The sequence below is a fragment of the Ranitomeya variabilis genome, chromosome 2 (assembly GCF_051348905.1).
Source record: "Ranitomeya variabilis isolate aRanVar5 chromosome 2, aRanVar5.hap1, whole genome shotgun sequence".
NCBI lineage: Eukaryota > Metazoa > Chordata > Amphibia > Anura > Dendrobatidae > Ranitomeya > Ranitomeya variabilis.
This window is the reverse complement of record NC_135233.1, coordinates 914,899,185-914,916,093: the sequence shown is the minus strand read 5'-3', so window position 1 is coordinate 914,916,093 and position 16,909 is coordinate 914,899,185. Positions and strand designations below refer to the sequence as shown.

The following is a 16,909-nucleotide window of genomic DNA, read 5'->3' as shown; positions in this document are numbered from 1 at the left end:
CCTCCAGGCCCGGCATTACTCAGCACACTGTCCGGCAGAGGAGCACCGGTATCCGGCCCACGCCGCCACAGCTCACACATGCAGGCTACCTGTGACCCGGCGAGCGGATGACACGGCCCCCGCCTTCGTGCTCCCACCACTGCTCCGGAGTCCCTGTCACCGGAAGTCCGCTCTAGGAAGTGTCCGCCGTCCTGAAGAAGAAATAAGGCGTTGCCCGGAATCAGTCCGACGAGTTTACCTTTCGAGAAGGCGTGGCTACCACACACATAGAGAAAAGTTTGGGTCTACTGGGAGTTGTAGTTTTTCTGTAGGGTTTTCCAACGATTATGAAACGAGGTACGAACTACATTTCCCGTCGTGCTTTGCGGAACCAAGGCCTTTCATAACAAACACGCCGCTTGTCAAATAGCGAGCGGAAGTGTAAGAGACAGAATGGTGGTACTAGGCCAATCACAGGCGAGGAAGGGGGCGGCCGCTACGTGATTGGCTGTCAGGTGACAACATGCGGGTGCTATGGGGAAAGCTGTGGTAGAGCAGCAGTCAGCCGGAGGAGGAGACGGCGGAGCAGCAGCACGGAGCGGAGGCAGCAGCACGGAGCGGAGGCGGCACCGCTGCACGAGGTGAGGGATGCTGAGCGCCTGCTGCCAGGACCGGCCGCTGCTGAGCGCGCGGTGCACACCTCATCCCAGCGCCAGCTGGTCTCCATGGTGATCACAGATGGGCGCAGATATCACTGAGTCAGGGGATGCCAGTGCCGCTGTGAGGGCATCAGTGCAGGTGTGGTCGGGGTGCGCACGGCACTGCTGGGCACAGCAGCGGGGACGATCGTGCACACGTGATATGATGGGCAGAGTGCTGGAGGTGTGGGCAGAGTGCTGGAGGTGTGGGCTGTGCCCAGGTGTCACACTGATCTGTCATCTGCATAGTGTTACCATTTATATCACGTAATAGTCTGTATATTAATATTTATTATTATTATCACTAATATGTGTCATCTCCTGTCTATTTCTTAATTACAATGTTAATGGAAAAACAGCCGCACACATAATATTTGAAGGTTTTCCATTAACATTGTAACTGTTCGTTTAGCCTGCACCTTCCGCTCTAAGGCTATGTTCACACTTTGCGGTTTTTGCTGCGGATCCGCAGCCGTTTTCCATGCAGGGTACAGTAAAATGTTACCCTATGGAAAACAAAAACCGCTGTGCCCACTTTGCGTTTTTCCGCTTGAAAATCCGCGCTGATTTTCTGCGGAAAAAAAGAAGTAGCATAGTTACATAGTTATTAAGGTTGAAGGAAGACTGTAAGTCCGTCTAGTTCAACCCATAGCCTAACCTAACATGCCCTAACATGTTGATCCAGGGGAAGGCAAAAAAAACCCATGTGGCAAAGAGTAAGCTCCACATTGGGGAAAAAAATTCCTTCCCGACCCCACATACGGCAATCAGACTAGTTCCCTGGATCAACGCCTTATCAAGGAATCTAGTGTATATACCCTGTAACATTATACTTTTCCAGAAAGGTATCCAGTCCCCTCTTAAATTTAAGTAATGAATCACTCATTACAACATCATACGGCAGAGAGTTCCATAGTCTCACTGCTCTTACAGTAAAGAATCCGCGTCTGTTATTATGCTTAAACCTTCTTTTCTCCAGACGTAGAGGATGCCCCCTTGTCCCTGTCTCAGGTCTATGATTAAAAAGATCATCAGAAAGGTCTTTGTACTGTCCCCTCATATATTTATACATTGTAATAAGATCACCCCTTAGCCTTCGTTTTTCCAAACTAAATAGCCCCAAGTGTAATAACCTATCTTGGTATTGCAGACCCCCCAGTCCTCTAATAACCTTGGTCGCTCTTCTCTGCACCCGCTCCAGTTCAGCTATGTCTTTCTTATACACCGGAGACCAGAACTGTGCACAGTATTCTAAGTGTGGTCGAACTTGTGGCTTGTATAGAGGTAAAATTATGTTCTCCTCATGAGCATCTATGCCTCTTTTAATACATCCCATTATTTTATTTGCCTTTGTAGCAGCTGCCTGACACTGGCCACTGAATATGAGTTTGTCATCCACCCATACACCCAGGTCTTTTTCATTGACGGTTTTGCCCAGAGTTTTAGAATTAAGCACATAGTTATACATCTTATTACTTCTACCCAAGTGCATGACCTTACATTTATCCCCATTAAAGCTCATTTGCCATTTATCAGCCCAAGCTTCTAGTTTACATAAATCATCCTGTAATATAAAATTGTCCTCCCCTGTATTGATTACCCTGCAGAGTTTAGTGTCATCTGCAAATATTGAAATTCTACTCTGAATGCCCCCTACAAGGTCATTAATAAATATGTTAAAAAGAAGAGGGCCCAATACTGACCCCTGTGGTACCCCACTGCTAACCGTGACCCAGTCCGAGTGTGCTCCATTAATAACCACCCTTTGTTTCTTATCCCTGAGCCAGCTCTCAACCCACTTACACATATTTTCCCCTATCCCCATTACTCTCATTTTATGTAACAACCTTTTGTGTGGCACCGTATCAAAAGCTTTGGAAAACTCCATATATACTACGTCCACTGGGTTCCCTTGGTCCAGTCCGGAACTTACCTCTTCATAGAAGCTGATCAAATTAGTCTGACATGAACGGTCCCTAGTAAACCCGTGCTGATACTGGGTCATGAGGTTATTCCTCTTCAGATACTCCAGCATAGCATCCCTTAGAATGCCCTCCAGGATTTTACCCACAGTAGAGGTTAAGCTTACTGGCCTATAATTACCGAGTTCAGTTTTTGTCCCCTTTTTGAATATTGGCACCACATTTGCTATACGCCAGTCCTGTGGTACAGACCCTGTTATTATGGACTCTTTAAAGATTAAAAATAATGGTCTATCAATGACTGTACTTAGTTCCTGCAGTACTCGGGGGTGTATCCCATCCGGGCCCGGAGATTTGTCAATTTTAGTTATTTTTAGACGCCGCCGTACTTCCTGCTGGGTTAAGCAGGTGACATTTAATGGGGAATTTTTATCACTAGTCATTTTGTCTGCCATGGGATTTTCTTTTGTAAATACTGATGAAAAAAAGTCATTTAGCATATTGGCTTTTTCCTCATCCTCATCCACCATTTCACCCAGACTATTTTTAAGAGGGCCAACAATGTCATTTTTTAGTTTCTTACTATTTATATAGTTAAAGAATATTTTGGGATTATTTTTACTCTCTCTGGCAATGAGTCTCTCTGTCTCAATCTTTGCTGCCTTGATTTGCTTTTTACAGAATTTATTTAATTTTCTGTATTTATTTAATGCCTCCTCACTACCTACTTCCTTTAATTCTCTAAATGCTTTCTTTTTGTCCCTTATTGCGCCCCTTACAGCTCTATTTAGCCATATTGGTTTCCTCCTATTTCTAGTATGTTTATTCCCATACGGTATATACTGTGCACAGGTCCTATCCAGGATGCTAATAAACGTCTCCCATTTTCTTTGTGTATTTTTGTGTCTCAGGATATCGTCCCAGTTAATTGCACCAAGATCCTCTCTCATCCGTTGGAAATTTGCCCTCCTGAAGTTTAGTGTCCTTGTCACCCCCCTACTACCCATCTTATTAAAGGTTACATGAAAACTTATTATTTTGTGATCACTATTCCCCAAGTGACCCCCAACCCTTATATTTGATATGCGGTCTGGCCTGTTGGTTAATATTAGGTCTAGCAGTGCCCCCCTCCTTGTTGGGTCCTGAACCAGTTGTGAAAGGTAATTGTCTCTCATAGTTGTCAAAAACCGATTACCTTTACTGGAACTGCAGGTTTCTGTTCCCCAATCTATTTCAGGGTAGTTGAAGTCCCCCATAATAATGACTTCTCCTTGAGTCGCAGCTTCATCTATTTGCTTTACAAGGATATTCTCCATTGCTTCCATTAGTTTTGGAGATTTATAACAAACCCCTATCAGTAATTTATTATTTTTTCCCCCTCCCCTTATCTCCACCCACAGGGACTCTACATTTTCATTAAATTCACCTATATTATCACGCAGGATGGGTTTTAAGGAAGATTTTACAGATAGACACCCCCCACCCCCTCGCTTATCTGTACGGTCATTTCTGAAAAGGCTATAGCCCTGCAAGTTAACAGCCCAGTCATGGCTCTCATCCAGCCACGTCTCAGATATCCCCACCATGTCATAATTATGCTCCAACAACATTAGTTCTAATTCATCCATTTTGTTGGCGAGGCTTCTGGCATTAGTATACATGCACTTGATGTTACTCTCTGTACCTCTATTCTTTCTTAAATTACTAACTGTTCTAACCCCACCCCCCATGCCTCCGCCACCCCCAACTTCCTTATTTGTGCCCAGGTCTCTATCTGCACTATCTTCCCCTCCTATAAAATGAATACCCTCCCCCCCAATCCCTAGTTTAAACACTCCTCCAACCTTCTAACCATTTTCTCCCCCAGCACAGCTGCACCTTCCCCATTGAGGTGCAGCCCGTCCCTAGCGTAGAGCCTGTAGCCAACTGAGAAGTCAGCCCAGTTCTGCAGGAACCCAAACCCCTCCTTCCTACACCAATTCTTGAGCCACTTATTAACCTCCCTAATCTCCCGTTGCCTCTCTGGCGTGGCACGTGGTACAGGCAGTATTTCAGAAAATACCACGTTGGAGGTCCTTGCTTTCAGCTTGCAGCCTAATTCCCTGAAATCATCTTTAAGGACCTTCCACCTACCTCTAACTTTGTCATTTGTGCCAATGTGCACCATGACCGCTGGGTCCTCACCAGCCCCTCCCAGTAATCTGTCCACCCGATCAGCGATGTGTCGGACTCGAGCGCCAGGTAGGCAGCACACCGTTCAACGATCCCTGTCTTTGTGACAGATTGCCCTATCTGTTCCCCTAATAATTGAGTCCCCCACTACCAGCACCTGTCTGGCCTGCCCTGCTCTCCTATTTCCCTCCTTACTGGAGCAGTCACTCCTCCGGCTTTCAGAGGACATGCCTGGCTGCAGCAGTGCTACCCCTGTACTGGCATCCCCCTCATCTGCCAACTTAGCAAACTTATTGGGGTGTGCCAGATCAGGACTAGCCTCCCTGGCACTCTTCCCTCTACCCCGCCTTCTATCTGTCACCCAGCTAACTGCCACACTGTCCTGCAGCTCCATCATACCATCCCCCTCCTCATCTATCCCATTGTGCGTCTGCTCAGTGAGCAGAAGACTCCTCTCCATATTGTCTATGGATCTCAGTGTTGCCAGCTGCACATTTAGATCCAGTATCTGGGTTTACAAATGCACAATGTGCTCACATCTCGCACAGCAGTATGCACCCTCGACCAGCTGGTCAAGGACTGCATACATGTGGCAAGATGTACACTGGATGGCATTAACAATTGTGGAGCACATTTCCTAATGGGGATTGCAGCACACAGAAACGTTAATTAAAAATAAATACAAAGTATTAATTAAACCCCAAAAAAAAAAAAAAAAAAAAAACAGAAGCAATTCCTCCCTTGGAAACTCCCTGAATCCAAAGTCACTGAATCACAAGTCACACACTTACCCGCCGTTCACACTTACGCTCAGGTCACACTCAGCTCGCTCACACTTGCTGTGCTGAAGATTTATAGATTTTTTTTTTTTCTCTCTATCTCCCCTCAACAGCAATCCACCTTGCTGTTCAGATGCACTTCCAAAAAGCATGTCAATTCTTTCTGCAGATTCTGCAGCGGTTTTCCACCTGCACCAATAGGAAAGTGCAGTTGGAAACCCGCAGTAGAAACCGCACAAAAAAACGCAGTGAAAACCACCGCGGTTTTGCACTGCGGTTTTTCCAAATCCGCAGCTGAAAAATCCGCAGCAAAAAAAGGAAAGTGTGAACAAGCCCTAACAATCCAGTGTGCATCACATTTTTTCAGCCTGCTGATATTTTTCTTGATGGTCGCACCTGTTACCTAATGTCTACGCAAACTTTTGCATTTGCCGAAACAACCACTTTGACTATTTTGTCAAAAATTACGAAATCAAGTGATTTTCTTCGTACGCCAACATAGAAAATCAGAAGCAGAGACTGAGAGAGAACGCCGGAGACTGATGTCCTACGATCTTCACTCCATTACTTTGGAAGAATATTTTAAGCTGAGCCGTATCCCAAGAGGCCTACGGTGCAACCTCCGCCCTACACTGTTTGCGGATAGACCCGATTACTGGGAGAAATACCAGCAAATCCTAAACAAGTGTTCACTGGATCTAATCCTTCTAACAATAGAGACCCTACACACGGCAATTCTTGAATCCGAGGCAAGGGTCAAGTCCATCGAGGAACAACTGAGCTCAACCATCTCCGCCACCGATTGGCAGAACCTGAAAACAAAGACCGACAAGATTATAGAAGAGAATCGGAAATCTCTACAGGAGACAAAGAGAAGTAAATTCCACAGAGACTCGGAGGATTACAGGCTTGAACGCGTCTATAGATGGAACGAGTCCACAAACTCTGGACAAAGGCGAGGACAATATACCTCAAGACGTCCTGGCTCCTTCAGCTCGGACAGCAGCGGCTCTACGCACACCTACAATCAAGGACGTTTTTTTAGGGAGGAGACAACAAGGATGAGACCGACAAGGAGGTCAAAACGCAATCTCGATCGAGCGTATGGTAATGAGGTCACAGGTAGGGAGTGTAAATCTGTGATCAACATATCATTATACACATTGAATCCACTGGAACTTTCAGTTCTACAACGGGGTCTTTCGTTTTGTCCGACCCCTCCCTGGGATAGTTTTAAACTTGAACAGGATTTGCAGTATTTCTATCGTAGTATCAGATTAAAAACGCACTTTGGTTTACTTAATGATCCTATCAGGAGTGGGGCACCCTCTTCTGGGGGGACCCCCACCCCTGAGCTGTCTATTTCTTCTCTGGGCTTATTTAACAAGAACTCATTCAATCCACCTCACACGTATCATGCAACCGAAACATGTATTGATTTGATCCATAGAGACATACAGGACATCCTTACGCGACATCGGAAGGGCCACTTTCCCACTAGGAATTACATCTTTAGAGAAACAAGCCATCGAATCCCTAAGGGACAACAGGAACATAACATCAAAGTCAAAAGAAAGTCAAAACCGCACCCTTTTATATATAGATTGAAGGTCTCAGCGGACACAAGGGCGCACGTCCAAAAACGTGGGAGCCCATCCTGGACAGTATCAAGACCACAAAAAACAAAGCAACAGCGCCAGCGCTGTCTCTTTGTTTTTTGTGAACAGGAACATAACAATCAAACCGGCTGACAAGGGTGGGGCCATAGTCACTTGAATTCATAATGACTATGTGAGGGAAATCAATAACCAACTCTCAGATAACTCTACATACAGGAAAATTGCCCATGACCCTACACCTAAGATTAAAAAGATCGATGCAGTACTTCTTAAATACAAGACCCTCAACTGTATTGATCAAAAAACGGTCACTTTTTTATCTAATCCACATCCAGTAATCCCCGTTTTTTATGTTCTTCCCAAAATTCATAAGTCCCTTACCAATCCCCCAGGTCGCCCCATAGTGGCATCTACAGATTCGATCCTGTCCCCGTTATCCATCTTCCTCGAAAAATATCTAACCCCACTGGTCAAAAACACCAGATCTTTCATTTTGGACACCGGCCATTTCATAAGGACAATTTAAACAATTTTCCACTATCTCATCACAATGTCTTTTGACTACTTTGGATGTCAAAAGCCTCTACACCTCAATCAAACATGATTTGAGTGTAGAGGCAGTGAGTAATATTCTATTGACTTCTAACCTTAGTTCCCAATTACAACAATTTATCTTGGATCTTTTGTCCTTAGTGTTAGAGGAAAATTATTTCCTCTTCGGGGACCAGTTCTATCTACAAACTTGCGGGACCGCGATGGGGTCGAACATGGCACCGGCTTATGCTAACCTGTATATGGATACCTTTGAGAGGAACTATATCTACAGCAACTCCCTCTTCTCATGCAAACCAAACCCCCAAAAAAGAGAGTCCCAGTCATACGTACCCACCACCCCATCATGCCCATGGTCTATGGAGTGATCAATTAACACTGGCCCATCCTGTCCGAGGCCTACCCACAGATAATCCCCCACACTGATGTGCAAACGAAGACCTAGGAATGTAAGGGACTACCTGGTGAGGGCCGACGTTGACAGCTTTACCAAACAACCTAGACAGCAGTTTCTGAGTTCACAAAGAACAGGCACTTTCCCCTGCTTGGGGTGTGCTTGTTGTGCCAACGTAATCAAGTCTAGCGACATTATACATCCACACACGGGCAGGAGGTTTGGAATTAAGGGCTTTTTACACGTGTGAAACCAATTATGTAGTTTATCTAATCAAATGCCCTTGTGGCCTAGTATACATTGGTGAGACTACACAACACATTAGGGACAGGATTTCGAGCCATAAATCCACCATTAGGCTGAAGAAAACCTGGCTCCCACTCCCCTATCATTTCACTACGGCTAACCATTCTGTATCACAACTACGGTTCCAAGTGATTGAGAAAGTTGAGAAACTGAGACGAGGAGGTGATCATGTAAAACGTCTGAGAGAGAGAGAAGCCTACTGTATCTATACGCTGCAGACCCTATCACCTAAGGGTCTCAACAAGGAACTCGACTTTTTGTTTGGCTAATCATTTATGGTGCCAGGCCTTACATGTTTTGCCGTTTGCAGGTTCCTGTGCCCATGATACCACAACTAACTTTGTTTCTTTCCTTCCCTTTCCTTCCCCCTCCGCTTCGACCTATAGGAGTGGGACGGTTGCACTCTTTCTTCTTACTACTGCACTTCCAGGGTAAGTCCCTACAATTATCTAGTATTTTTTTTAAGCTTTTCATTTTTTAGGTTTTGGTTTTCTTTTTTCTTTTCCCTTTTTTTCCTTTTTCATTTATTTTCCAATTTTTTCTTATTGTTCCTTGTTGTATTTTATCTTTAGTTTTTTATTTTTTTATTTTTCTTTTTCCTTTTTTCCAATATTCATTTTTTTCCAATAGTTATTCAATTTTTATTTATTATTTTGTTTATTTTTTACTTTATTTCAGCATCCTGGGTTTACTTTCAAGTTTCGCATCTCCTCTAATCCAATATTATTGGTTTCCAGCATTGTTATCGCTAATTATTACTATTTATATTTTTTTCTTAATCCCGTATATTGTGGGGGTTGTCCTGTCTCTCTCATGTACCTCCTCTATGAAGCAAAGGGGTGCCTTATGTATATGGTCATGTCTTTCTTTCCTCTAGGTTGTTGTGGTGGGCGTTCCATAAATCAAAACAATATGGGAAATGCAGTTATGTCTATATGGACATGCTACTTGTTATCCTAATGCAGATTCGGCTTCCGTCTTCATGGTTCGCCTGCTTCTCCTAGTGCTTTAGAAGTGTATTTTCCGGGACCCCTTGTAGAGTCCCTTTTATGTACTGTTAGATTGTATATTAGGTTGTATATACCTGAGGTTTTATTGGTATCGGGTTTTTGTATTGGTACATGTCGTGTCCTTGCTTCCACTTAAGGGTATTTATGTACAGCATGCTTGTAGCATATATTGATATGATTTATTTTTTCAGAGAGGTTTTGACAAAGACCAGCCTTGGTCGAAACGTTAACCTAAAAACTTTCTGTCTGTCAAATCCTTCCTATGCTATTGAACACTTGGTGATGACTGTACGCACAAATAAAATAATATTTTTTGCATAGACCTTCAAGTTTTATGTGTGCGGCTGTTTTTCTATTAACATTATGACTGTTAGTTCAGCCTGCACCTTCCGCTCTAAGAATACAGTGTGCATCACATTTTTTCAGTCTATTTATTAGTTATTACTGTTCTGTTATCATTATTACACGATTATGGATTATTATTATTTAATGGTTATTGAATGGCACTAGGAGCTGTAGTGCATTTCAAGGCATACAACATATGATCCCTCAGGACTAAAGAACCGGTTGCTTTTTGCCACTGGGAACTGGTGCTTCACATGTAATAGTCAAAAAGATAGTCCATAGAAAATAGAAAAAGAAATGCGGCACTCACCCAGTTTGCAGTGAAGTTGATGTCTTCTATTTTACCATATCGAGGTTACAGACATTTTCTTGGAATCAGCAGGTAAAAAGTAAAGTTGCGGGGAGTGAACAGGAGGACGACGGCCGTTTCGCGCACTCAGCGCTTCTACGGGTCCATGTGACATTATATAATAATAATAATGTGTTATCCTGGATATGTTCCTGTTTCTGCCGTATTTCCTTATGACTTCGCTTCATACCTCTGGTGTATTTTTCCCAGACTTCCCTGTTATTTCCAGGCACTGTTGTGGGGTAATTATAAGGTGCAGTGCCCACTCCTCTGGGTGCGCCGTGGGCAGATAGTTGCCCGGACGGCAGTGCTGTGGGTTAATTATAAGATGCAATGCCCACTCCTCCGGGTGCGCCGTGTGCGTGAGTGGGTAGATGGGAACCCGGACGGCAGTGCTGTGGGGTAACTATAAGGTGCAATGCCCACTCCTCCGGGTGCGCCGTGTGTGTGAGTGGGCAGATGGGTGCCCGGACGCCAGTGCCGTGGGGTAATTATAAGGTGCAGTGCCCACTCCTCTGGGTGCGCCGTGGGCAGATAGTTGCCCGGACGGCAGTGCTGTGGGTTAATTATAAGATGCAATGCCCACTCCTCCGGGTGCGCCGTGTGCGTGAGTGGGTAGATGGGAACCCGGACGGCAGTGCTGTGGGGTAACTATAAGGTGCAATGCCCACTCCTCCGGGTGCGCCGTGTGTGTGAGTGGGCAGATGGGTGCCCGGACGGCAGTGCCGTGGGGTAATTATAAGGTGCCGTGCCCACTCCTCTGGGTGCGCCGTGGGCAGATAGTCGCCTGGACGGCAGTGCTGTGGGGTAATTATAAGGTGCAATGCCCACTCCTCCGGGTGCGCCGTGTGCGTGAGTGGGCAGATGGGTGCCCCGACGGCAGTGCTGTGGGGTAATTATAAGGTGCAATGCCCACTCCTCCGGGTGCGCCGTGTGCGTGAGTGGGCAGATGGGCACCCGGACGGCAGTGTCGTGGCTGTTATGGCTGACAGTGAAAGCCTCCGGTGTATATGAGTGCCGCAGGGGCCGATCTGGGGAGGGGATGACATGACGGGCGTCAGGCAGCGATGACAACTGTACCGAAATTCCGTAAAAATAGAGATTTGTTTTTCCTGTCTGTTAAAAGAAAAAAAAAATGTAAGGAATCTGGGTTTTTAAGCTGAAGATGTTTATACAGAATATTTTACAGTGCACAGTGATTGCAGCTGATGTCTTCATAGCAGAGTTTTGGGCTGCAGACAAGTATCACTGATCATCAATGGGTTATTATGGCTTTACAATGTGTCTGTAAAAATACTATCTGTGTGATTTTTCAATATGCTGTCCAGACAAAAGAAAAAGTCCCGTTGGTAGCCCTGGTGTCGGGGCGCTGATGTGCCACATCTCCGTTTCCCGGGCCTCTGGATACGCGGTTAGGGCAGCACAGTGATTCTTTGGCCCCGGTGTAAGAAGCCTCGCCGCAGCTCTGGGGACGTGACCCGCTGGTGGAGCCTCTGCCAGAAGTGACCACTCCGGAGATCGCTGACTGTACCTACATTGCCTCATTCCGATCAGTGAGAACTTGTTTTTCTTGAAAGTCGGCCGTGTCGCCTACATACCCCGCACTTAGCCCTGCGCAGGTCGGCTGTTTTATTGACTGGCAGTATTGTGAACCTCAGTAGATGAAGTAGGAATAAAGATCAGTTCTTTCTGTGGCCCACATTCTGAAACCTGTGGGCTTCCAGCTACTTTTGCCAGTCGGCAGGACTTGCTGAGCTTACTAAGGCTTGGCACCATGTGGCGGATCACTGGTATCCATGATAATAGCCCGCTATGGCGGAGGCCCTCACTGAGGCTGCTGGAGGCAGTTGTTACATAGGATCCATACACAGTCATTTCAGACCGTCGCCTACTTCTTTATCTCTTACTAGATGGTGGCCCGATTCTAACGCATCTGGCATTCTAGAATATGTATGTAGTTTATTTATGAAGATTTTAGAATAATACATTGAATACACAGGATTCGGCCGGCCGCGACCAATTAGCGAAGCATGGTGCGCCTGTCGCTGATTCTTGGCGGCCGGCCACGTAGTATATAGCACAGCCCACGTAGTATATAGCACAGCCCACGTAGCGTATAACACAGCCCACGTAGCGTATAACACAGCCCACGTAGCGTATAACACAGCTCACGTAGTGTATAGCAGCCCACGCACGTAGTGTATAGCACAGCCCACGCACGTAGTGTATAGCACAGCCCACGCACGTAGTGTATAGCACAGCCCACGCACGTAGTGTATAGCACAGCCCACGCACGTAGTGTATAGCACAGCCCACGCACGTAGTGTATAGCACAGCCCACGCACGTAGTGTATAGCACAGCCCACGCACGTAGTGTATAGCACAGCCCATGCACGGTAGAGCACAGCCCATGCAGTGTATAGCAATGTGGGCATCATATCCCTGTTAAAAAAAAAAAGAATTAAAATAAAAAATAGTTATGTACTCACCCTCCTTTGGCACACGGATCCAGGCGAAGCGTTTACCGATGCTCCTCTCGCCCTCCGGTCCCAAGAGTGCATTGCGGTCTTCCGAGATGATGACGTAGTGGTCTCGCGAGACAGCTACGTCATCATCTCGCGAGACCGCAATGAATGGAGCGGTCACCGGAGCGTCGCGAGGAGCCGACGGACGGTGAGTATATAACTATTTTTTATTTTTTTTATTATTTTTAACATTAGATCTTTTTACTATTAAAACCGCATAGGCAGCATCAATAGTAAAAAGTTGGTCACACAGGGTTAATAGCAGCGTTAACGGACTGCGTTACACCGCGGTGCAACGCAGCCATTAACCCTGTGTGAGCGCTGACTGGAGGGGAGTATGGAGCAGGCACTGACTGCGGGGAGTAAGGAGTGACCATTTTGCCGCCGGACTGTGCCCGTCGCTGATTGGTCGTGGCTGTTTTGCCGCGACCAATCAGCAACTTGGGATTTCTGTGACAGAAAGTAAGACAGAAAGACGGAAGTAGACCTTAGACAATTATATAGTAGATTGCAGTAGCTCAAAATATCAGTTTCTACAGAAAATAGAAAATTCCCACACCATTAACATAGGGCTGAGATTGGACTCCGTGTATCCTGCATTGTCCCCACTGTTGTCTTATTAATATTTACTTATTTGTTTCTTTAATTAAACAATTGCCCCAATATTTCCACAACGTAACTGTAATGGGAGCCTTTTACTGATCATATCCAGCTTTATTACCACCCCATACTCTCCTTTTGCCTTATCCTTTTACTGATCATATCCAGCTTTATTACCGCCCCATACTCACCTTTTGCCTTATCCTCTTACTGATCATATCCAGCTTTATTACCGCCCCATACTCTCCTTTTGCCTTATCCTCTTACTGATCATATCCAGCTTTATTACCGCCCCATACTCTCCTTTTGCCTTATCCTCTTACTGATCATATCCAGCTTTATTACCGCCCCATACTCTCCTTTTGCCTTATCCTCTTACTGATCATATCCAGCTTTATTACCGCCCCATACTCTCCTTTTGCCTTATCCTCTTACTGATCATATCCAGCTTTATTACCGCCCCATACTCTCCTTTTGCCTTATCCTCTTACTGATCATATCCAGCTTTATTACCGCCCCATACTCACCTTTTGCCTTATCCTCTTACTGATCATATCCAGCTTTATTACCGCCCCATACTCTCCTTTTGCCTTATCCTCTTACTGATCATATCCAGCTTTATTACCGCCCCATACTCTCCTTTTGCCTTATCCTCTTACTGATCATATCCAGCTTTATTACCGCCCCATACTCTCCTTTTGCCTTATCCTCTTACTGATCATATCCAGCTTTATTACCGCCCCATACTCACCTTTTGCCTTATCCTCTTACTGATCATATCCAGCTTTATTACCGCCCCATACTCTCCTTTTGCCTTATCCTCTTACTGATCATATCCAGCTTTATTACCGCCCCATACTCTCCTTTTGCCTTATCCTCTTACTGATCATATCCAGCTTTATTACCCCCCATACTCACCTTTTGCCTTATCCTCTTACTGATCATATCCAGCTTTATTACTTCCCATACGCACCTTTTGCCTTATCCTCTTACTGATCATATCCAGCTTTATTACCGCCCCATACTCTCCTTTTGCCTTATCCTCTTACTGATCATATCCAGCTTTATTACCGCCCCATACTCTCCTTTTGCCTTATCCTCTTACTGATCATATCCAGCTTTATTACCGCCCGATACTCACCTTTTGCCTTATCCTCTTACTGATCATATCCAGCTTTATTACCGCCCCATACTCTCCTTTTGCCTTATCCTCTTACTGATCATATCCAGCTTTATTACCGCCCCATACTCTCCTTTTGCCTTATCCTCTTACTGATCATATCCAGCTTTATTACCGCCCCATACTCACCTTTTGCCTTATCCTCTTACTGATCATATCCAGCTTTATTACCGCCCCATACTCTCCTTTTGCCTTATCCTCTTACTGATCATATCCAGCTTTATTACCGCCCCATACTCTCCTTTTGCCTTATCCTCTTACTGATCATATCCAGCTTTATTACCCCCCATACTCACCTTTTGCCTTATCCTCTTACTGATCATATCCAGCTTTATTACTTCCCATACGCACCTTTTGCCTTATCCTCTTACTGATCATATCCAGCTTTATTACCGCCCCATACTCTCCTTTTGCCTTATCCTCTTACTGATCATATCCAGCTTTATTACTTCCCATACTCACCTTTTGCCTTATCCTCTTACTGATCATATCCAGCTTTATTACCGCCCGATACTCACCTTTTGCCTTATCCTCTTACTGATCATATCCAGCTTTATTACCGCCCCATACTCTCCTTTTGCCTTATCCTCTTACTGATCATATCCAGCTTTATTACCGCCCCATACTCTCCTTTTGCCTTATCCTCTTACTGATCATATCCAGCTTTATTACTTCCCATACTCACCTTTTGCCTTATCCTCTTACTGATCATATCCAGCTTTATTACCGCCCGATACTCACCTTTTGCCTTATCCTCTTACTGATCATATCCAGCTTTATTACCGCCCCATACTCTCCTTTTGCCTTATCCTCTTACGGATCATATCCAGCTTTATTACCGCCCCATACTCTCCTTTTTGCCTTGTACTATTTTCTGTCACGTTTTTAGTTGCTGGAGGCTTTGGAATAATAAATGATAGAACAAGAATAAAGAGAAGCTGGCACGTTACCAGGAGTTAATGTTGTGGTGTCGGAGGGATTGTGCTCGCGCTTCTGCTTCCCCTCCGCGCAGTGTGGTCCTGTCATATCTCATAAGGACGCTGTGCTCAGAAGTGGCAGAGTAACGCTGCGCCTGGAGAGCGAGTGCTGTGGACGTTCCCACAAGTGACAACTTTCCTGTTGTGTTGTCACAGTTGTGCTGTCGTCGTTGCTCCCAATTTCCTCCATGTTTACCACACTGACAGCATTAAAATTACATCAGTACTTGTTACAAATCAGCCTTTCCTTCACGCCTCGGTTTTCCAGTATTTTTGGAGATACAGAATAGTAGCGGGTACAGTACAGGAGCTGGCCAGGGAAGTGTTCTGCGGCTTTATTCTCCAGGGATATTGGGAATGCCATTGGATATCCTGTGTCCAGCTTACATGGTGATGCTGGATGCCAATTCTGCAATGTGACGCCCAGTCCGCCATGCCCGGGGCAGGCCATGCTCGCTAGGTTTTAGATTCCACTTTTTCTATCAAAATACAGGTCCCTGCCCAAGAATGCGGTCCCTGAGAATCTGCCCCGGTGCCTGATAAAAGGTCATCAAGGGCCGTAAATGGCCCTGGGGCCTGAGGTTCCCCACCCCTGCTTTAAAGGAACACTGATCTGAGAGATCATTCATAGATTACCCCTGCTGTTTATCCATCTGCAGGAGCTTCTGCAGTTTCCTAAAACCTGCATCCTATAACTTGCAAAAACCCTGCCGAGAACACAATGTCAGGCCAATCTGTTACACATTAGACTGCTGCACATCTGTAGGGTGGGGTTTAATCAGTGGGTGGGGCCTCTGATCAGCCAAAGGGGGGAGGTTCCTGCTGCAGCCAGTTGTCTTACAGCCAGACAGTAGAAGGAAAAGCGTGGATATGGCTAAGTTCCAGGGACACACGTCTTTTTCATTTTTTCTTTTTTATTGGCAGGATGAGTCTTTATTACCCTCTGGTCCCTTCATTCTATAGATCAAATTTCTGACTCTCACTGATTAATAAAAATAAAAAACAGAATGTATATCGGAGTCTCATGCCGCGGCGGAGTCTCATGCCGCGGCGGAGTCTCATGCCGCGGCGGAGTCTCATGCCGCGGCGGAGTCTCATGCCGCGGCGGAGTCTCATGCCGCGGCGGAGTCTCATGCCGCGGCGGAGTCTCATGCCGCGGCGGAGTCTCATGCCGCGGCGGAGTCTCATGCCGCGGCGGAGTCTCATGCCGCGGCGGAGTCTCATGCCGCGGCGGAGTCTCATGCCGCGGCGGAGTCTCATGCCGCGGCGGAGTCTCATGCCGCGGCGGAGTCTCATGCCGCGGCGGAGTCTCATGCCGCGGCGGAGTCTCATGCCCCTGCTTCCTTTATTGGGAAGCCCCTTCAGTATGTGCCCTTAGTGGGAGCCGCAGTAGTGGCCTTATTGAGTGTCCGACAGCTTATCTAGATTCTGACATGACGTATCTGCACGATACAGGGACCTGTGACATATTACTGTATGACTTGGAAGCTTTTCTACCAAGA

General features: G+C 45.9%; 2 protein-coding genes across 2 annotated transcripts in view; one reads left to right on the top strand and one right to left on the bottom strand.

The window, feature by feature from the left end:
- The window catches only part of PDCD10 (programmed cell death 10), a 68,521-nt gene extending 68,295 nt beyond the window's left edge, over nucleotides 1–226 (bottom strand). The window contains exon 1 of the mRNA XM_077290612.1: nucleotides 90–226. The gene's annotated coding sequence lies outside the window, so the exon portion shown is untranslated. The remainder of the gene's footprint in view (nucleotides 1–89) is intronic.
- A 205-nt stretch (nucleotides 227–431) lies between these two features.
- Nucleotides 432–16,909, top strand: part of SERPINI1 (serpin family I member 1) — a 61,880-nt gene continuing 45,402 nt past the window's right edge. The window contains exons 1-2 of the mRNA XM_077290611.1: nucleotides 432–620; nucleotides 8,808–8,852. Coding sequence (XP_077146726.1) covers nucleotides 514–620; nucleotides 8,808–8,852 — 152 coding nt within the window. The 5' untranslated portion in view covers nucleotides 432–513. The remainder of the gene's footprint in view (nucleotides 621–8,807; nucleotides 8,853–16,909) is intronic.